This window comes from Hipposideros armiger, unplaced genomic scaffold (genome assembly GCF_001890085.2).
Source record: "Hipposideros armiger isolate ML-2016 unplaced genomic scaffold, ASM189008v1 scaffold_352, whole genome shotgun sequence".
Taxonomy (NCBI): Eukaryota; Metazoa; Chordata; class Mammalia; order Chiroptera; family Hipposideridae; genus Hipposideros; species Hipposideros armiger.
In genome coordinates, this window is record NW_017731702.1 from 1,285,831 (window position 1) to 1,308,717 (window position 22,887).

The following is a 22,887-nucleotide window of genomic DNA, read 5'->3' on the forward strand; positions in this document are numbered from 1 at the left end:
GATGGTGCCAACTTGGGCCAGTGAAGCAACATCCTCCACAACTAGACTGAAGAACAAAACAACAGCAACTTGTCTGCTCCCCTTCCCCCATTCCCCAGCACTGTTCCCATCCCCCCAATTCCCCAATAAAAAAAATCTAAAAAAAAAACAAAAAAACATTACTGTGTGTCCTCATCCACCTTATTCACCAGATCTGGCACCATGCGACTTCTGGCTCTTCCCCAAAGTAAACATGATTCAGGATATTGAGGCAGCCACGACAGTGTAACTAACGACACTCACAAAAGAGGACTTCCAAAACTGCTTCAGAAAGTGGGAAGAACAATGGGATTAGTGTGTTCGAAGTGAGGGGGATTAATGGCAATATGTCTTTTACCGTAATACATTTTTTTAAAATTTAAACATGCACCGTATTGTTTGATCGCACCTCGTCATTTGCCCCTGAAAAGTGCAGTGTGTAAATGCATGAAGAACTTGGTGCCCCAGTGCAGTCAACTCAATCATGGAGTGCTTATCTTCTGGAGTTTACTGAAATGGTCCCTGGCTTCCCCCTTGGAATGCTTCCTGTCCTGTACCTCCCACTCTTTGAAGGCCTAGCAAGGTCAGGAAAGTAGAGGAGGATGACATGAGTCAACAACATTCTTTAGCAGGCACATTTCTCATAAAAATGTTGAATGGAGACGTATGGACTAATCAAAGACTAAGACAAAGTTAAAAAACATTCAATATTCATGAATAATGAACATGTAGACATTTAAAAAGGTAAGTGATAAACAGATACCAGACACATCAACTTTGAAAAGCACACACCCTCTTTCTATCCTCTTTCTATCAATATAATGGGAACCAAAAGTCAGTTACTAAGAGCCAGTGACAGCATAAAAAAAAGCTTGTGGCTAATGATGCTGCTTATATCAAAAGGGATTATGAAGAGAAACTAAAAGAAAACAGTAATAAAAGAATCAAGATCACGTGAAATTTACCAAGATAGGCTTTTATGCTTAGAAGAAAAAATAACTTTAGAGAGTGCTTAAAAAATAAATATTAGGAATTTTTATCAAAATTAATCATGTGATTAAGGAGAACTTTCCCTTTAAAATGCATTTCTAAAACGCATAAGTGTATAATATATTTGGTGAATATATTTTCTTTCAAATTGATCATTAGCTTTGGAGGTTCTGAAATGCTATTTTCTCTAAATCTCTTCCCCATACGTAACAGTTCTGAATATCAGATGAAGATACCACATTTTATGAGCCTATCAATCACAGAGAATCTTACAATAACATACATATACTTGAGAGATTGAAGCAATTTTATCAGTTGGACACCACCTATATTTACACAAAAGATTAAGCTATCATACTAATTACACTTAACTCTTTTTGAGAAAAAAATTTTTTTAAAATGCCAGCCAAAATTTGTTAGGCTCTTTACCTTTAGCTCTTGACTTTATAAAAAAAAATAAAATTAGGCTCTGTCTTAGAGATTCTATGAAATTTTAACTTGGTGAATCAATACCTAATGAATTCTCTGAAATAATAAGCCCAGTGGAAATTCATTCCATAACGAAGCCTTCGGTCCTTTGTTAGCGTGTGCAAATGACATATTCAAAACCCAGGCATCAAGTAACAGCCAATAATTCAGAGGAATGCCAATCAATTTCCATTTTATTATTTAATTGATCAAGCAAAGAGGAGCATGGCTACCAGCAACAGCTCACTAAATACCAAACTTGTGTTCATCTCAGGAACAACACAGCCAAAATAAAAATAGTTCTTTTCAGAGCTTGTGGCATTAAATGGGGGTCATTTCTAACAGGCTACCTACCCTATGTGACCACCTAAATCAAATGACACAAACCTAAACATCTGTATTTCTTTATTAAGTATACTATTTTTGGATAGTAAACATGCCTATGATACTCAGTGACCAAACCAATCAGGATAGCTACCATATTAAATGCATTCAATAGTGCTTTAATAAAATTGGCTAAACAAGTGGAAAACTTCTTTATCGAACTACCTTCTAATAGGAAGACTGCTTGCTTGCGAAAAATTTTCACCAGTGTGTCATCCAATTCAATTTCCTGAAGCTTGGAAATGAGCTGCTCCTCATTCCGGCAAACCTTCTCTTGTGTGTACAGCCCATCGGGCATGATACGCTGCTGTCCCAGCCCTATCAGGGCTACTTCCACAGCTAGCGTTAAATAGGATTCCCCTTCTTCTAAGAATTTGTGTGCAGGTAGATGCTGGTATTCCAGAGACTTGCACTGTCCCATGTGCTCTGTAAAATGTCACAAAAAAAATCAGAGTTCAGAAACTACTTTTGCAGGTACAAATATTCATTTTACCCAGTACTCATAAATGAATTATTGACTTAATTCCAAGAAAGCCAGAAAACATATTTCTTAGGTTAAAGTGCATAGTTTTCCAGTATCTTTTTTAAAATGACAATGAATTACTAAAGGTGTGTTTTGGGGGATAGAATATTACAAATATTTTTCTCCCACTGAAAATGAATCACCAAAAAAAAACTATAAGTCAAAGAAGAGATGTAAGAATACTTAAGAATGGGGCCAGCTGAGTGGCGCGTTGGCTAAGAGCTGGCTTGGGACGCCAGAGGGCCCCGGTTCGGATACCACATATGAGGGCCAGTGACACTGCCCTCTACAGCTAAGATGCTGAACAACAGCTCAACCTGGAGCTGGGCTGCCGTGAGTCGCTGGCGACGGCGTAGGCTGCAGCCCCTGTGGCAGTGGGTTGCCATGGGCTACCGTGTGTAGCCAGCAGCCAGCGTGAGCGGCCAGCAGCCGCAGTGAGCGGCCGTCCAGAAGCCGGCGACTGATCTGCCTCATCCGGGAAGAGCGCAATGATGGTGCCATCTTGGGCCAGTGAAGCAACGTCCTCCACAACTAAACTGAAGAACAAAAGGATGGCAACTTGTCTGTTCCCCTTCCCCCAATTCCCCAACGCTATTCCCATCCCCCAATTCCCCAATTTAAAAACAAAAAAAAATCTTAAAAAAAAAGAATAGTAATAAGAATGGAAAAAAAATTGTTAATTAAACAAGTATAAAATTACGTGATGACTGCAATAGTTAGCAATTTTTAAAAGCCTGGCACTAAAAAAAGTTTCCATATTTTTATCACAATGTTAAGTTTATAATGAAACCGTGGAGAACACAAGACATGTACCCCAATTTCAAGGTCCTTTTTGTTATCAATAAGAGTCATCAGTTATCACAAGAGTAATGATTCTTTGAGCATTCTCTTATCTCCGTCAAGGTGTTTCTATTAGAAATTTTAACAAACTTCAACCATCAAACTCCCAAGGAAAGAGCATTCAGAGTCATACCTTTTGCCCCTGATAGTTTTGGGTCACCCATCATCCAGGAAGGCAACACCACAGGAGAAAATATAGAGGGGTTAAATAATTAACCCTCTGAGCTCACCCAGCAAGGGAGCAGCAAAGGGACAATATTTCCTCCCTCCCACATGATGCACATCCTTATTTTATATGTTGATGCTAGTAAATGGTGATGAATGCAAGTCAATTCTTAGACGCAGAATCACTGACTAGATGAGAATAAATATTCTTAGGGTTCTTTACACGTAGTATCAACTGTCAGCTCTAAGGCATTTTCCAGTTTGTGGAAGCCTACCTGAAAATATTCAGTGTGCCCATTTCCTTGTTTTCTTGCTAATTGTAGGTACTGTTAACTATGTGGATTCATAAAACAAACTGTGAAGAAAAAAAGGCACATGAGACAAATGTCAATGGTCTCACCTGTAAAATCTGAGAACCCAGGGAAGCTTTCATCATCCATGTGGCAGGCTTCCATAAGGCTGCTAAAAAGAGTGCCCACAGGGTCCAGGGGGTGTCCAACCCAGCCCTCCAGATTGGTTATTGAGGTTATGCTTTTATGGGGTAGCTCTGTGTAGGAAAAGGGAATTGAGAGACAGAAAGAAGTAAAGGGAAGAGAGGCTTTATTTACCATTTAATAGCAGCATTCTGACAAATCAATACAAATTTAATCAGAAAATAAAAGTACATATAATCCTCAACTTGTGAACTATTCTGAGTTCTAAAGTTTCATCTGTAAATCAATATAAATAGTACTAACTTCCCAGGACAGCTCCCAAACATCTATTTAATTTATGTGTGCATAGTGTTGGGTTATTGCTACTTACACTATTAAATTATGTTGTATGAGGGAAAATGAATTATAAATTTTCACCTGAGAAGCTATGGTCAACTTCCCTCACTTCCTAGGGATGGCGTTAAAGAGGCCTAAAAAGTCCCCCTGCAATTACCATTGCATAACTCTACAACTCTATTAAAGAAGGCACTCTCAGTGTCAGTGCTAACTGGATCATTTAAATTGGAGATCAGAGGGCAGTTGTAGCCTGGATCAGACTTGGGCTCCCCTATGAACATTACTAAATTACTCCAAATCACCTTATGAAAGTTTTCTTTATCATGGATCTGCAAGGCATTTAAGAGAGAACCTTTGCCACAAAGAGAAAGTATAGCAGAAGATAACATAATTTGGATGAAACATATTCTCTTCACTTTATTCACAGAACGTTAGCACTTTCAAGTTAAGTTAAATTACAGAGTGCTGAAAAGAAAGCTGCAAATATTTTAAGACATATTCCATTGTAAATAATGCAATATTTTACATCTGTTTACTAAAGTAATAAATAATTGTAGCTCCTTCTTAAAGAAAAATATAACAAAATCTATATATAATATAAAATACACAGGAAAAAAACTGCCTCATTAATAGCTAAAGAGTCAGTCCATGAATCCACTACTCCTTTAAAAGTCTTCTGGTTTTGTACTATCAACTATCAGTACACAGAAATGAAGCATGAGGGAGGGGGTGGTAGGAGAGGGAAAAGGGGGTCCAATACGTGGTGATGGAAGGAGGCTAGACTTTGGGTAGTGAGCACACAATGCAATATACAGATGACGTATTATAGAATTGTATGCTTGAAACCTGTATCATTTTACTAACCAATGTAACCCCAATAAATTTAATTTTAACAAATGAAGCATGGCCTGGTACAATGTATTAAAATTTATATATCATATAAATGACAATGCTTTTTAACATTTTATTAATACTTCCATTATAGAAGGTATAAAAAGTTACAAAAACCCAATCTAATCTCCAGCCTATTTCAACAACTTTTGATAATTTTTAAGGTGTACCATAGGTGGTGTGTGTATAACTACCCAAGGATTAAAAACAAAAAATAACCAAAAAAGCCACAAAAACTACAGCAACTAAAACTGTCTCTCTGAGTAAGAAATAAAATTATATAGTAAAAACAATTCTACCAAAAAAACATAAAAAAGATTTATATTTATAGAAGGAGCAAGATGTGTATAAATTGATCAGAAAAAGCATACATATTTCTTTTTCTGATCAGGGCCTTATGCACATAATATAAACCTCTACAATTACAATTACTCAGTAATGCTTACTTAAAATTTAGAAAATTAACACCAAAATACAGTTGACAGTTCATCAAATGTTATTTACCAAATTTGAAAAACCCAGGGAGTTCTGTTCTGATCACTTTAAATAAATACCATGTCCTTAGGTTATTATACAAATTATAACATGAATTATAACTAAAAAGTCTTTACACACTATGCCAGGCCCTGCCTTATGTGCTTTATAAGAATTAACTAATTTAATCTTCTCAACAACTGTAAGAGATAGGTCCTCAACTGAGCCCCATTAGACAGACAGGAGTCTAAATCACAGCGAGGTCAAGTCATTGCCTGAGGTCTCCCAGCTAGGATCCACTGCTAGGATTCAAACATACACAGGCAGTCTACCCCCAGAATCTTTACTGTTAAGAATTAAAATGCACTTTCACAAAATAAGATATTTGGCTAACTTGCATTTTAGATAATTCAGACAAAGTTTCTCAAATAATAAAAAAACTTCTTCCTATTAAAAAATTAACCTAAGAAACTTTAAAAAATATATATATATATCTTATTTCTTACAACATTCAACCAGAGTGGGAAAAAAAAACTGCCTAAAATTTCTCACAGATGAGCTATTAAATATTTCAAATGAGTAGTGACTACAGCTATCTCCATCACTAATTTTAAAAGCCATCTCTCCCGAAAGAGCACAAAACCTAGTGATATCATCACCAAGAGTCTCATTCCAATGGAAACAAACTCCTTTACATTCACCTTTTTTTTGAGTTCGGAACATTTCCAACTGTTTCTGTTGCTGTCTTCTTAACGTGTTCACAATAGCTATTGCTAGTCTCAGTGCTTCTCTGGGGTACCCATGAGAACGTAATGCGTCCACTCGGGCACAGGCTGTAGGAACATGCTCTAAAACAGAAAGTTAAGGGGAGAAAGTTGCCATTGCCGGATACATCTACAAAAACAGGATTTAATAGTAAGATGTTTCCCCCAAAATACTATTAAAAAGACACAAGAAACCATTTCTGAACTTGGATTTGAATGAAAAACTCAGCTCCTATTGCCAAGCATTCATCCATCTCCCATTGAATCCCTCAGCTTGCCTCCTCCCACTCCAAAAATGCTATAGAAACTAAACAAAGAAGTAAGTCATGGAAATGTCTTTCCGGTTTGGCTACTTACCATGCCAGAGAGGCCACCCGCGGGAGTCAAAGAGGGAGTTTTCAGTGTCGTCATGGTAACAGTAGTTGGTGTATAGGTCACTGCTGATAATGTGCTGCAAGTGGCTATCCTGCCAGTGGAGATCGCATGCCTCGATGGCTCGGGTGAACACTGTCCGATGTGGCCTGTTCGATGAATCTGTTTTTCCACAATTCAGAAAGCCGTGTCAGCTATTATTCACATGTTATAAATAAATCAGTCATACCACTCTGTGGCCAGATGTTCATGAGCACACCCACACACATTGTCCTGCACCCCCTAAGCAGAAGGATAAAGAGTGAATACGCTCATGTCCTAAGGACTAGGAGGCAAGTCAGCCCAAAGAGCTACCACTCACTCATTTGTTTTATAACCAAACACAAACACTCTGCAGCCATCAAAGCTAAGGTTAAAGGCATCCTGCAAAAAGAACTGTCAAGTCTAGTTTCCATGCCAAATACACTCAAAGGAGGCACTCGGCACAAAAATCACAGGAAAACTCACTGCTCCCCACTTCTGAGGTGCTGTGGTGGGCTGCCCTCATGGGATCAACAGCTCTCACAACACTATGCAAGAGATGCGACACCAGCCATGGAACCTTTCAGGAAGATGCAATCAGCCTTCAAAGATATGCATAAGGGTTGTGCTTTTGGTTGTATTTTTTAACTATATTGTGCGGTTTTGCACAATTAAAACTATTATGCTTTTTGGGATATAATAATTAAATGTCACTTTATATCCCAAAGGGCATAAATGCATATATTTAACATTTCACAAAGCCACACAACATAGCTACAAAACAAACCAGCGCACTTACCTTGCCCCTACAGGCTGTCTCCTGACTCCTGTGCAGGTTCCATGACTGGTGTGATGTCCCCAGCATAGTGTATGCCGGGGCATCACAAAAGAGCAGAAGCACACACTCCGAAGAGGGTTCAAGTTTCAGGACCTGACGAAGAAAAGAAATGTTTGGGGAATAAAGGATATTCTCACCCCAACTCCAGGGATTATTCAGTTCCTCTGGATAACATGGTTCAAATTCTACCTACATGCCCACCCCTTGGGTCCCCACTCCAGACTTACCTTCAACTGTGACACAAACCTTAGAGAGCCTCAACTGAAAATTAGGGTAACAAACTATTTTTATTTATGTGTACTTTACTTAGCTCAAGTATCACCCCTCACTGTTCTATAGCTCAATTAAATGAGAAGCAAAATCTGGAGTTTTCTTAGTTGATAAAGTTTCCTCTTTCTGTCACTGGAGCTCTGGCTAAGCACAGACATAAAGAAAATCATAAAAATAAAAATAAAAACAAAACAAAACTGAATCAAGAAGAGCTCTGAGAACTCATCTAGTCTAACCCTCTATTCTGCTGATGAAACTGAAAATCAAGAGAAGTGACTTGCCAAAGTCATACAGCCAGGCAATGGCAATCAAAACCAAAACATAGATATCCTCATTCCAAATGCAGCTATTTCAGCTCTACTGAAAGGCTTTTGACAGGTCCTTCACAGAGAAAGACATTACTGCAGCTTGGTCTCAGGTCAACTTAGATATCTGTATTTGAATGACAGACATATCAAAATGCATAAATGACAGACAATTTGAGAGGTATAAACACTAATGTGTCTGCTATGGCTCCTGCCCAGACTCCTTGCTAGCAGTAGACAAATGTACACCTTGCAAATGAGAAGAGTGGGCCCTACATTGAAGGGCTTTTTGAACCTGTCAGGGCTTCTGGTTGAGCAGGATAAATATACTCTTACCTAATAAGGAACTGGTTCCACGGCCTCTCATAGTCAATCTATCAAATGTTCCAAAGTCCAAATCTCACAAATTTTTAAGTGGCTCTGTCATTTCATTTATTTTTAGCTCAAATCATAGAATTTATAACTAAAAGGAGATTTTAAAAGAGCCACGTAGTGTTATGCATATATTAAAAGAATGGGAGTTCTACCTGTTGATTTGGTTCACTGTGGTATCAATAATAAAAGCAAGCTGTAGAGTAGGATTCCATTAAAAAAAAAATAAAAACCTTAACTTTTCACACGTTTGCATGTGATTATATGAGCATAAAGAAGGTATAGGATACGCACCAGGCTTTTAACAGTCGTTAGGTCTAAGAGAATAAAACCAATTTTAACAAAAAAAGCTAAATACTAATAAAATAATATTTAAATGAAAATGTAAGATATAAAGTTCTAGAATAACATGGGAAACAAAAAATGATTATGTACATAGAGAATGACTAAAAAGACATAACGAACAAAAAGTTGGTTTGATTAGGTGTCAGAATTATGGTCAATTTTTATCTTAGAGGTCTGTGGAGTTTTGACTTTTGCAATAAGATGAAAAAAGGGAAACAAAGTATCTTAACCAAATTTTTTAAATGATAAAGAGACTTGTAAAAAAGATTTAATAAAGTGTATGGGTATTAATACATGCTGATTAAAGAACATTTGGGAAACTGAGAAAAGTGAAAAGAGAAATTAGTTCTTTTATAAAAAAAATTAAAATAAAATTGGTTATCATTCTGGTTTATTTAAAAAAATAAAAAAACTATTGTTTCAAAGGATGTGGGTTCTAATGCTGTTGTTGTTGTTAATTAATTCTGACAAACAATCTCAGTGAAGACAGGGCCTGATCTGCCCTTCACATTCACGTCAATGTGCCAAAACATGCAATGCTTCCCATGGTCTGTACCACATGCACACTCTCCCAGTTGCAATGGCACGGCCGCTGGGCTCTGATGGCCACAGCAGGCTCTTCCCCAGCAACCTGCTCAGCTCTCCGGGAGAAGCACTGGAGGCTGAGCACTACAGCCCCTCTGGAGGATGGGGGTATTCTGCTAAAAGCAGGAGTCTTGATGCCTTCAGGCACAACAGCTATAAATACTGCCCTCAGACACTAGGGCCTGACTTCATACCCCTGGGCCAAACCATAAAAACGAACTTTTCATCTGGAGGCTGGACCATTTTTAAAGGGCTTTCTAAAGGCTATGGAATATTCCTGTTTAACCATGGGGAAAGTAACCAAATGGAAAGTAAAAGTAAAGTGTAAAATATTAAGATGGTGGTCCCAAAAAGCAGGTGGGAAGTGAAACACAGAGAAACTTCCAAATAGAAAAAAATAAAAGGAGATTAAAGATATTGCCTCTGTAGATGTAGGCATATTCTTTTCTAGCAATGGAAAAGAATAAATGCTGAATCATTAAACTTGAAAATTCTGAGTTTCTAGAAAAGAATTTGGGGAGTAGGGGTACATTTCTTTTAACTTATTAAATAAATCATCATGGGCAATAAAGATATGACATTTCAAATACTGAATTCCCAAGGCAAACTATCTTTAGACAAAGCAGAGCCAGACAATCATCTTTCCCAAGTCCTAAAACTTCTTTTTGATTGGACAAGTTCCTATAAGGTAATACATATAAATTTTTTCTTTGTAAAGGGTGAAAACACTATGTGAACATCACACTCACACTCAGCACATTGTCCAGCGCTTTCCAGGGTACTGACTACATATGGGGCCGGCACATACAGAATGACAGGCTTGATTCTGGATCCTTCTGATGGCATCTAACTCTTAGTTGGCACCTATCGTAAGTTTCAAGTTTTTCAAGTTTTCTCAAAAAAGGGGCACAGGGGCAGCAATAGCACAAAGTCACACAAAAATTGTGACACAAAATTTTTATTTGCAAGAGTTAACTATTTTAAGGATTTGGCTCTGAAAGAGGAGAAAATTCTACAGTAGGTGGAAGGGAAAATGACGCCAACGAAAGATTTTTCAGAAATGAGAGACAGAGGTTCTTAAGAGGACATTTGGAAATGTCTGGGTTCATTTCTTAGTTGTCCCAAAGACTGTAGGGCACTATTAGCCTACAGTAGGTGGGAACAAGTATGCTAGACAATTCTTCACAATAAAGAATGTTCTTAGTCCAACTGCCAACAGCATCTCATGCCCTTCTAGCCCAGTCATAAAGTCTTTACTTGCTACATTCTAAAACTAAAAATTTTTAACTGATTAAATGACACAGTAGCCAAACATGAATTGACCAAGAGATAAAAACACACAGCTCCTCAAGCCTCTCAATAATCATTTTACAAAATATTATGACCCTATCAATGATTTTTAAATTAAAAAATATTCAAACTAAATAGTTAATAGGCAATTTTATATAACTTACATAATTTAAAATAACACATACTAATACATACAGGAATATCCATCTGTGTTGTGAAAATATGAAAAAAATACACAAAGGTCTCAGGTAAAAATTAAAACACACAGACACACACACACATAAAACACACAACACACCCACATACATACAAATTCACAGTAAAAAAATAAGCCCTTGAGTTATAATAAGTTCTTAAGTGGGGAAAATTATTTTCCCGCATATATTGTAAGTTAATATTATAAACATTGCACAATTAGGTAGCTACAAAGTGAGCAGAATGTTCCTGTGGACTTACCATGGTTGGCATTTGCACCCTGAGGCAGAGCGTTGGTTAGGTTGGGTAATTCGCTGCCGTGATTTCCATCTTCCCATGGACAGACATCAACACTATTCCACTTTTTCAACTGTTTTAGCCAACTAGTCTTCTGCTCCAACTTGCAGTGGGGATTTAAAACTATACACATCCACAGAGCACCTAATTTAAAGGGATAGAGAGAAGTAAATTTTTAAAAATTATAAAAATGTCCAATTGTAATAGCTAATAACTTTTAAACCATTTAAAAATGGACCCAAGCCTGCTATTTTTATAACTCAATTCTCTCCTTAATCCAAGCCACAAATCTCATATAGAGTTTAATGGAAGAAGAACAGAGCCTGAATTTAAACCAAAGATCCAAAGGCTGTCACACATAAAGACCAACGATATTTCCAATGTTTACTGTAATCACCTTCCTACTTGTATGGCATTTTGGACAAAAAAGTCCATAAAGAATACAATCCTAAGGTCCAATTTGCCACTTTAATTTACAAACAGATTTTATACATGGATGTTGCAACAAACCACTCTAAATGGTTCTTTTGAGCAAAAATTATATTTTTTCTAAGATTACCTTTATACAATAAAATCAAAAAGGCATATAATGCACACAAATAATTTCCTAATTTTCTTATTGGCATTTCAAACTTTATGGTTATTAATTGTATGCATGTCTATTATATCAATAACCTTTTAAATATAAAATTCACTTAAATACACTTCCCTAAGTGCTTTAACCAGCAACTAAAAATTTATGTCTTTATGTGAATGAAATCACTAAACATTAACTCAAATTTTTACTTGTTTTTCAAAGGAAAAGCCATAATGATATTCAAAGGCATAACACATAATTTGAATTAATTAAGGTACTGATAAAATTTATTATTCGTTTCTACATTCTTCAAAGAGGTAGCTAATTCAAGCAAATATTTCACAAGTTTTAAAAGTTCAAGTTTACTAACTTCTACACAAGACAGATACTAGTAGTTCAAAACCATTCACAACACTTTTTCTTTGAAAAAGTATGTGTATATGTGCGTCTGTATTTTAATCAGCTGTGTTAGCCAAGTGAATAGAGGAATGATCATTATTTATATTTTGTTTGTCCAAAAGAGATGCTTTACAGTCTTCCACATTTAAAATTAGCAAGCTTCTTCAATTAGAGAATCTGATATTTTAAATATCAAATAACTTTTAGCAGCAGAAAATAAGTGACTGAAACCTATCTAAGCTACATATATTTACAATTCACATTTCTATATTTTTAAATACCAATTAAAAACAAAATGTGATCGGTCAAGATAGACTAAGCCCACTATAGCTTATCTCTCCCCATGATTACAACCAAAAACTGAACAAAATACAAAAGCAGTAATTTGAGGACTTTGAAAAGTAAACAACAGCAAGCAGATTGGGGAAATAAAACTTGAAGTAAGCCATATGGAGTGATTTCTTGTTATTTTCCCCTCTTTTCTCTCCTGGCTTGGACGTAAGATTAGCCTTATTTGGGGAACTTTGTAGAGGGCATATTCAGCAAAAATTTGAGAGAAACCTCATCTAGCTGGTGAGAGGACTGGGAAAAGGGGGCCCTGCCCCCTGCTCAGGAGCTGGAGAGCGGGGGGTCCTGCTGCATACTGTGTACAAAGCGGCACAAGTCCTGGTAACATCTCACTTGCACGTGACAGACACCAGGCAGCACAGTCAAAGCCCTGAAAACTTTACAGACATCATCACCTGAAGAAGGTGAAACATATCTCTGTTTTGAAACTACCCTGATTATATGCTTTAAGAACAACAACACTTTTCCAGAGGATTTTAATAGGACCCAGACTCTCATAACACAGTATTCAAAATGTCCAGGATCCAAAATCACTTGGCTTACAAAGAAATAGGGAAATGTGATCAATTTTCAAGGGAAAAAACAATCAACAGATGCCAACCAAGATGAACCAGATGTCAGAATGATCAGAGTCTTTATAGTAACTATTAAACTGTGCTCCATGAGATGAAGGTAAACACTATTGAAAGAAGTGAAATACAAACTATTAAAAAGAACTAAATGGAAATTTTAGAACTAAACAATATCTGAAATAAAAAATTCACTGGATGGAATCAAGAGTAGAAAGGATATGACAGGGGGAAAAGTCAGTGAATTTGAAGATAGAAGTCATTTCATCTGAAGAACAGAGAAAAAACAATCAGAAGAAAATAAACAGGGCCTTGAAGACAGGTGGGAAAATAGCAAAAGGTCTAACATTTGTGTAACTGGGATCCCAGAAGACGACGAGACAGAGATACAGAAAAATTTGGAAGAAATAATGACTCAAAACCTCCCAAATTTAGAGAGATGACTTTACAGACCCAAGAAGCTGAGCTAACCACAAACAGCGTAAACTCGAAGAAAATCATGCCCAGAAGACAGTAAAACATTATCCTCAAATTGTTAAAAGAAACCGAAGTGTCAACCCATAATTCTATATCCAGCAAAAATATCCTTCAGAAATGATGCTGAAATAAAGGCATTCTCAGATAAGGGAAAACTGACAGGCTTTGTTGCCAAAAGACCTGGTCTAGAAAAAATTCCAAAGAAGTTCTTTAGGCTTAAGAGCAATAATATCAGAGGGAAACTTGAAACTACAGGAATAAAGGAAGAGCAATAGAAATAATAAATATTTGAATAAATATAACAGACTATATTTGTCCTTTTAAATTCTTTAGTTAAGTATGACTATTGAAAGCAAAAATATGAACATTGCCTTGTGGGTTTTAAATGTATGTAGATGTAATACACATGAAAACTAACATAAAGGAGGGAGAGTAAAGGGACTTATATGGTTGTTAGACTCTACATTCTATGCAAAATAGCAAAATATTAACCCAAAGTAGACTGCTTAAGGCTAGGCATATTTGTTATACTACTGAAACCATTAAAAAATACAAGGAGATACAAACAAAAAGGACAACAAATTAAAATGAAATACTAAAAAAAAAAAAGGTAATCCAAAGGAGAAGAGAAGGCAGGAGAGAGAGAAAACAGAAGAATAAAAACAAAGAAGATAAATAGAAAACAAATGATAGGCCTAAATTCAACCACCTCAATAATTATATTAAATATAAATGGCCTAAACATACCAATTAAAAAAGATGGCAAAATCAGATTAAAAAACAAGACCCAACTCTATGCTGTGTACAAGAAAGACACTTTAAATATGCAAAAGGATGGAAAAGATATATACCATGCCAACACTTTCAAAATATTAATACTAGACAAAGTAGAGTTTAGAAGAAGGAATACTACACCAGGGATAAAGACATAACATGATAAAAGGGCCAATTCTCCAAAAAGACATAATAATCCTAAAGGAGTGGGTTTTTCACCTAATGTCAAGACTTCAAAATACACAAAGCAGAAACTGACAGAGGTGAAAGGAAAAATAAACAAATCCACAATTATAGTTGGAGACTTCAATACTCCTCCCTCAATAACTGACAGAACAAGTAGATAGAAAATTAGCAAAGAGGAAGAATACCTAAACAACACTATCAATCAAATTAACCTAAATGACATTTATGGAACTTAAGCTAAATAGCATTTATAGAACACTCCACCTTACTATTAGTAGAAACAAAACAAAACTCTACTCTTTTTAAAATGCACAAAGAATATTCAGCAAAATGGTCCATATTCTGGGCCATAAGGCAAACTCTGATAAATGTGAAAGAAGTGAAGTCATACAAAGTATATTCTCTGGTGTAATAGAATTAAATTAGAAATAAGTAAAAAGGAGATATTTGGAAAATCTCCAAATATTTGGGAATTAAACAACAAAAGTCTAACTTACTCATGAATAAAAAAAATCACAAAGCAGAAAATATTTTGTACTGAATGAACATGCAAATAAAACATATTTGTGATCTACAGCCAAAAATAATTTAGGGAAAAATTTATATGATTAAATGCTTATATTGGAAAAGAAAGAATTCAGGAGTTCAGGTCAAGATGGCACAGTAGGTAAATGCTGTGCTTATCTTCTCTCATGACCACATCAAAATTACAACTAAACTACAAAACAACCATCATTGAGAATCGCCTAAAATCTTGTTGAACTGAAGCACTACAACTAAGAACATGCAGAAGAAGTCACCTTGAGACTGGTAGGAGGGGAGAAAATATGTGCAAACCATACATCTGACAAAGGACTTATATATTCTACAGTTTTAAAGCCCTCTCAAAACTCATCAAGAAAATGAACAATCCTATTAAAAATGGGTAAAAAATGTGTAAAGACACTTCACCAAAGCAGATATAGGGATGACAAATTGCACATGGAAACGGAACATGCTCGGCATCATTAATCATTAGGAAAATGCAAATTAAAACTGTACAAGATACCACTACACCATTATAATGGTTAAAATTAGAAGAAGAAATTAAAAACGTAACAATACCAACCACTGTGTAGAATGTGGAGCAACTGGAATGCTCATAAATTGCTGGTGCAAGTGCAAAGTAATATAGCCACTCTGGGAAATAGGTCAGCTGTTTCTCATGAAATAAACATGTATTTACCATATGACCCAACAATCCCACCTCTCTAGGGATTTGCCCAAAAGAAATGAAAACTTATGTTCATGTGAAAATTATACAAGAATGTTTATAGCATCTTATTCCTAAATGCAAAAGATTGGAAACAACCTGAATGTCTTTCAACTGGTGAATGGTTAAAAACAAAAACAAAAAAACAGTGGTGCATTCAAACTAAAGAATATTACTCAGCAATAAGAAACAAATTAATATTGACAAATAATGTGATGTAAAAGTCCTTCCAAAATGAATTATTTACTTTCAATGTGCCCATTTCATAATTTAGAATTCTGTACTTCAGTCCATAACTGTGTGAACTATAATTTATTTTGAAAATTAGCTTAAAGGGCCACCATGCCAACTAAAAGCTAAGATAGAGCTGACTTTAATTAAATGTAGAAATCACATATCCTAAAATATGTAATTATCCCAAATCCACTGTTTTCACATCCAATCTCTTTTATTTAAAAGATATAAGTGAAATACAAGGTTTTAAAAATAGAATAACCAAATTTACACTAAGCACTAGTTCTTTTGAAGTAACTCAAAGATAAAACTAGAAAAATATTAACCAATGTATATAGTGCTGAAGGACTGATTTGCAAATGAAGGAATTGATAATGTCATGAGCTAGTGAGTTTCACCTTCACCTGGGGAAAACTCAAGAGTCTATAGGAAGGTGAAACAGTTTTGACAAGAGAATATAATTCTACTTTTAAAAAATGCTTTTTTGAGGAAACAAATGGAGAAATACCAAAGAAAACCTTAATTAAATAATTGTTATTATCATTGTCACTATTTCTTGTGTGCCTACTATATACTGCAGGATTATATTTAGGTCTTTGCAAACATTTTCTCATCACCTCATCACAATAATCCTCCATGGTCAGAATTAGTATTTCCACTTAAAAAGATGAGAAAACTGAAACTCAAAGAGATTATGGTCCTTAAAAGATCCTAAATATTCTTGGAAACTTTAAACAATGATTCTATGACTTGAGGAAACAAGAAATCCATAAAACTTATCTTAGATTTTCACGCCTACATTTCTCCAATTAGAAAATTTCCACTCTGCAGAATGAGAAAAATTTTGAAAAGCCAAGCCTTTATTAATTTGCCTATATCATTCTTGTACAACTCACCTCCCTAAAGAGAAGTTCCATTCTGAAAGGATGTTCTTAAGGTTAGATTCAAGTTCAGAGCTATAATAGATATGGTCTTTTATCTTAATAGTCACTAGTACAAAAGGTATAATTAGCCTTAATAACTGAGTTAACCAAATTGAGTCAGTCATTCTCCAAATTTTATTAATTCAAAGTCTCACTTTGGGCATTGATCTCCTTCCCCTCCAACACATGCCTGACACATTTGTAGCTTTAAAAATAAAGCTCCTTTGATGATCAAACACTTCATTCTGCTATCCCTCAGAAATATTCACCCTTTTTAAGGAACTCAACCAAAAACAGGGCAGAGAACTCAGTGAGAACTTAGCATTTCTAGCACCTAACAGAGGACCCCGCACTGAGAAAGGTTCTTTCAACAAGACGCTTAATTACTTGCTATGAATTACAATAAAAACAAATTCAATACTTTTAAATTGCTTTCCTAGCTTCAATGCCTCAAAATATACAAAAGCAATTATCAAATCACTGGTGTGTGCATCATTCAGTTTCTGAATTACCCACAGCTCATTTCAGCTCAGGGCTAGCTTTTCTCTACCATCCAGCATGCTTTTACTCTCCTTTCCACCCCTCTACCTAATATGCACTCAGTGGTTTCAGCAACAAAGATGCACTGTAATACCAACCAAAGTAAGCTAAAACTAGGAAAGCAACTTCTGGGAGAAGAAAAAAACATTCTCTGTACATGGTGAAGGATTCTGATCCACTCAGTGGTCTTAATTAAACCTGTTCACACCCTGTACCTGACCAAGTACTCAGAGAACAAGGGCAGAATCACACTGAGGCAGAAGGCAAATCATTACAAAGGACTATTTGGTAACTTCTGCACTCCCCAATAAACAGTGCCAGCAGACAAGCACCCACACTCCCGGCAAATTTTATAGGGAACAAAAATTAATGAACTCCACTCCACATGCCCTGAAGGCCAGTCTTTTCCATTATACATTTAGATGGACAAATCACCACCATTTTGCCCTGCCTCACATACCCATTGTTTTACATTTCCAACTAGAATAAATGTCTGATCAATAAGCTCTGCCGCGGAAAGATATGAATTATCAGCCATAAGAACCTGAGCAAGCCCATTTAGTCTCTCTGTAGCAGCAGCAGTTCCCTATTTGAACAGCAGGGATAATAATTCCTACTTCCTAGGGCTGTTTACACTTAAGCAAGATAATATATGCAGAAAGTGTTTTGAAAACTAGAGAGTTCGCCAGCTTGAAAAGGTACACTCCTGCAAACCCATATGTGGAAGACTTTTCCCTGTTGAGGAAACTGAGACACAAAGATTAAAACAGGTTTGAAGGGCTCAGATTACAAGTGACTCTCTGATTTTAGCTAGAAACATTTTTGTCTCTCCTCTCCCTTGGTTTCAAGGAGAAGCTTTTAAATATGTTTTGTTTTCCAATAGACATTGCTCTCTCTAGACTCCCAGGCCCCAGCCCCAGCTCACAGAGTCATTTAAAGGTCTGAGATGCTCTGGGTAATTTCATCCCTACCTACTTCCATGGAGGAGGAATTTCTGGAACTCGTCCCCAATCCTACAGGATATCATTTTCCCTGTCTATGGTGACTTGATGCCAAAGAATGAACAAAGAGTGCAGTACTGCAGCCTGCGCAGACTCTGCCTTCAGCCTCCCCCGCATGTCTCCCCTTAGCATCTCTGCCCAAACTTATGGTCTACCATCCACTCTGCCTCCCTTTTTAGTTTCAATGCTCAGGGTTCCATAGTCTTCTATAGGAACTCAAAAGTTATAAGAGCCCAAATTCTTATTATTGGAGGGGGAAAAAAAATGTAGTCAAACCAAGTCAAATTTGGTATAAGGAGAATATGAAGGTAAGGAAGACTCACTGTTAAACAAAAATTATTGAAAATGAAGATGCAGAATATTGTAGGACCGTGTTACACTATTTCCTAATAATATAATTCAATATTGACAAATATGGGACTTAGTGCAACATTAAGGATAAAGTTAACTGAAATAAAAGAACTTCATTTTCACACATTATTATATTCTACATTGCTACAGATATTTGACCTTTAGAAAATAACCATTAGAAGAAGCATAAAGTATTTGTCAGATTTATAACCACTGACCTAGCTATCTATTACCATGTAAAACTTTATTACCCTGAACTTGCTGGCTTACTACAATAGTGTACCATTGTATCTCATGATTCTTTAGGTCAGAAATTTACTCTCTCCTCCTCCTTTTCCCTTGCCCCAACCAGTCTCACAAATGTGGACAGCATGGGCTTCCTCACAGCATGTCTGTTAGCTGGAAACATCTTTTAGTCTGCCTCGGGATAGCCAGGCTTCGTATATGGAAACTCAGGGCCTTAGGATGGAACCTTCTACGAGACAGGAAGGGGACATGCTGTCAGTCACTTAAGGCTTGCACCCAGAAACTGGCCTGGCACGTACTCCACCATATTCTGTTGTTCAAACATTTATAAAAATTTCCCAGATACAAGAGGAAAGTACACAGACCCCATATCTCAGTAAGAGAGCAGAAAAGAATCTGTGATCCTTTTTAATTGCTCACAATTACCAGTAAAGATTATAAATCTGCTAGATTACAAAATGAAAAATTAAGGTATTTACCAATGAGTATGAGAATGTTGTCAGTTAAAAAAAATCATCTCCAAATAAATCACCCAACATATAAGAGCTGAAAGTCAAGCAAAAACTAAATAAGTCATTAAGAAAACTTAACAGGGCCGGCCCAGTGGTGCGTTGGTTAGGAGTTGGCTTGGGACGCCAGCTCTGACCAGCAGGGCCTAGGTTCAGATCCCACATGGGCCAGTGACACTGCGCCCTCTACAGCTAAGATGGTGAACAACAGCTCGACCTGGAGCTGGGCTGTTGTTGAGTCGCCGGTGATGGTGTAGGCTGCAGTGGGGCTTGGCCAGCAGCAGGCATGAGCTGTCGTGAGCCACTGTGAACGGCAGTCCAATGGCCGGCAAGCGACTGTCTCACCCGGGAAGAGTGCAATGATAATACCAATATGGGCCAGTGAAGCGACATCCTCCACAACTAGACTGAAGAACAAAAGGACAACAAGTTTTCTGTTCCCCTTCCCCGATTCCCCAATAAAATCTTTAAAAAAAAAAAAAAAGAAAGAAAATGTAACAGCATAAAAGGTATCCTAACACAAGCTGCAATATTAAGTGCTGGCTTGTATGCTAATTTTTATCCCTTCAAGGAAAATCCTAACAATATCAGGCTACACATGTTAGGTTTCTAATTAGCATTTACATTTAAAGTTTTAAAAAGTCTGTCTTCAGGATACAAAAATCATTCCATCTAGTTCAGCTAAAAAGTGAATGGCATTTTTATTTATCTACCTGACGATAATTGCTGCCAATTATTGAATATTTGCCTCACACTAACCCTATTCAAAATATTTTACATACATCGTCATATTTCACCCTCACAAAAAGACACCCCTTTACAGTAAGGAAAATGAGGTTTAGAAAGAAGTAGAAAGGTTGTGCTGCTATTAAAGATGGGGGCCATGATTTTTTACCAGACCCTCATTCTCCCAAAACCTATCCTTAAACACTATGATGTTTAGTCTTCTGGCTAGCTATGTGGTCAGAAAGTACTTCTGTTAAGTTTGGATTCGTATGTGCAGCTATGTATATATAAATTTCAAGACTCATCATTTTAGTCTTTTGACAGAATCATCATTCCCTTCCTCATATTTTAGCAGTGTAATGCAAATGATGTATATGTATTATAATAATTCTAAAATTATGAAGCAGCCTTAAATGTACAGCTAATAAACCCTTTATTTTAACCATGTATTCTTATGCACTTAGAATATGTCTTTTTTTTTTTAAGATTTTATTGGGAAATTGGAGGGGAACAGCATTGGGGAATCAGGGAAGGGGAACAGACAAGTTGCTGTCCTGTTCTTCAGTCTAGTTGTGGAGGATGTTGCTTCACTAGCCCATGTTGGTGTTATCATTGCGCTCTTCCCGAGTGAGGCAGTCACTCACCAGCCACTGGATGGCTGCTCACGGTGGCTAACGGCAGCTCACGAAAGCTCACGCCTCTGCCAGCCAGCCCCATTGCAGCCTATGCTGTCACTGGTGACTCACGGCAATTCAGCTCTAGGTGGAGCTGTTGTTCACCATCTTAGCTGTAGAGGGCGCAGCATCACTGGCCCTCGTGTGGGATCCGAACTGGGGCTCCGCTGCTCAGAACTGGTGTCCCAAGCCAACTCCTGACCAACGCACCACTCAGCCGGCCTAGAATATGTCTCTCTTATGTATAGAAAACATATCCAACAAAAACCTATACAAGTCCATCAAAAAAGAGCCTAATTAAAAACAAAACTCTAAATTTTTCAGGACTGACAGGCATAGCAAAGAAGTAATTTCACTGTAGATTAAAACAGCACATAAATAATCAAAAGGCTTAACTTACAATTCAAGATTGATTATTCAAGTCTGAAGAAAATCTGTTTTCTCTAAAACTATGATGTACTATGAGGTCCGTTAAGAGTGGAGTTGCGTCAGCGTTTCTGGGATAATGCACTTGTGTGTGACTGAGTGTGCTCTTTGACCATAATACTGGATGGAGCCTTATGATCGTGACTGAATACATCAGCTGGCCATTCTCTATCTATCGCTACTCCCCCCCCGCCCCCCAGTCAATGAAACCAGCTTTTAAAGTTCCTTCTACTTCATGTTTTTGAGTTAATATGCAAATCAAGTCAGTAGTTAAAACTACACATTTTCTATAAGAAATACTTTGGAATTTTTGATAAATGTTGCTCTTCTTCCTGTTTTCCAGAAGATACAATGTGTACAATGCTATTGAATCGAACACAGGGAAAGTGTGTGTGTGTGGGGAGCAGAGGAGCAGGGTGACCCACACCACCTTCTCTGAAGGTGAAAATAAGAAAGGTCAGTGAGTCCCTTTGCTCTGTCTCAAAAGTGGAGAATGAAGACTGTTATATGTACAGGAAGTTTAATTTCTATTTTTTAATATGTTCATTCTTATGAAATAGTAGCAAGCAAAGTAAACAATCACTTTTGGTATTTCCCAGGGTTCCACAGTTATAAAACAATTCATTGTATTTATTGTATTTATTTTTGTTCTCAGAGGCTATTATAAGAGGCTAGAATTTCATGCATGATCCAATTAACTAATTATACTTATTTAGATGCCATGAAATGCCTAATTGCAGTCACACATAGGAGATCACTGGCATAATTAGTTGTGCTAGCAGAGCTGTAGTCACAAAATTTCTTGGGTCAGACCACACAAAAACTGTGACCCTAATTATAGTATTGTTCTCAGTACAATTCAGTCTTAATGTTAGCCACCCATGTTTGGAAAGTAAGTTTAACTGGTAAAACATTCTCCTTACTTTAAGTTTTGTATGCTAGCTTCTAATTCACTAAATCATCTCTGGGAAAATTTGAAAAGAAAACCTCAGAGATACTGTAGAGAGGCTATTTAAGATCACTTAGGTCAAGCAGGGCTAAACCCTCAGCAAAAGGGCATACAGTCAATTAACATTTAACCAGGCTATGAGAAAGGACTTAGTAAAATAATTATCTTTCTGTTGTCCAGAAAGAAAATAAACCACAGTTCACTGGTATCCTAGATAATGTTCCTTTTGGGCAAACCTGTGGCCCTCATCTAATATGCAGTCTTCCCGTCCTGTGTGATTTGTCAGTGCTGTCAGATCAACAAGCAGGATTCATCAAAAGCCACCTGACCTCATTAGGAACCCGGTTCCACGGGAAATGACCAGAGCCAGCTCCCCCACCACTCACTACCCTCCTCATTTTCGAGCAAGGGAAGAAAAGAAAGAAAAAAATAGAAGGGAGAAAAAAGCACAGCGACCGATAATGTCTTATTCTCAGATACGCAAAGGGCAGTCAACAGTTAGTGAGAAGGAATGTGAACTGCGGTAATCTCCAAAAACATTTTCCATGT

The 22,887-nt window shown here is 36.8% G+C and overlaps 1 protein-coding gene across 1 annotated transcript in view; it reads right to left on the minus strand.

Moving 5' to 3' along the window:
- ZSWIM6 (zinc finger SWIM-type containing 6) overlaps positions 1-22,887 on the minus strand; it is a 186,029-nt gene that overhangs the window by 19,334 nt on the left and 143,808 nt on the right. The window contains 5 exon segments of the mRNA XM_019661574.1: positions 2,026-2,286; positions 3,789-3,935; positions 6,225-6,371; positions 6,645-6,821; positions 11,142-11,321. Coding sequence (XP_019517119.1) covers positions 2,026-2,286; positions 3,789-3,935; positions 6,225-6,371; positions 6,645-6,821; positions 11,142-11,321 — 912 coding nt within the window.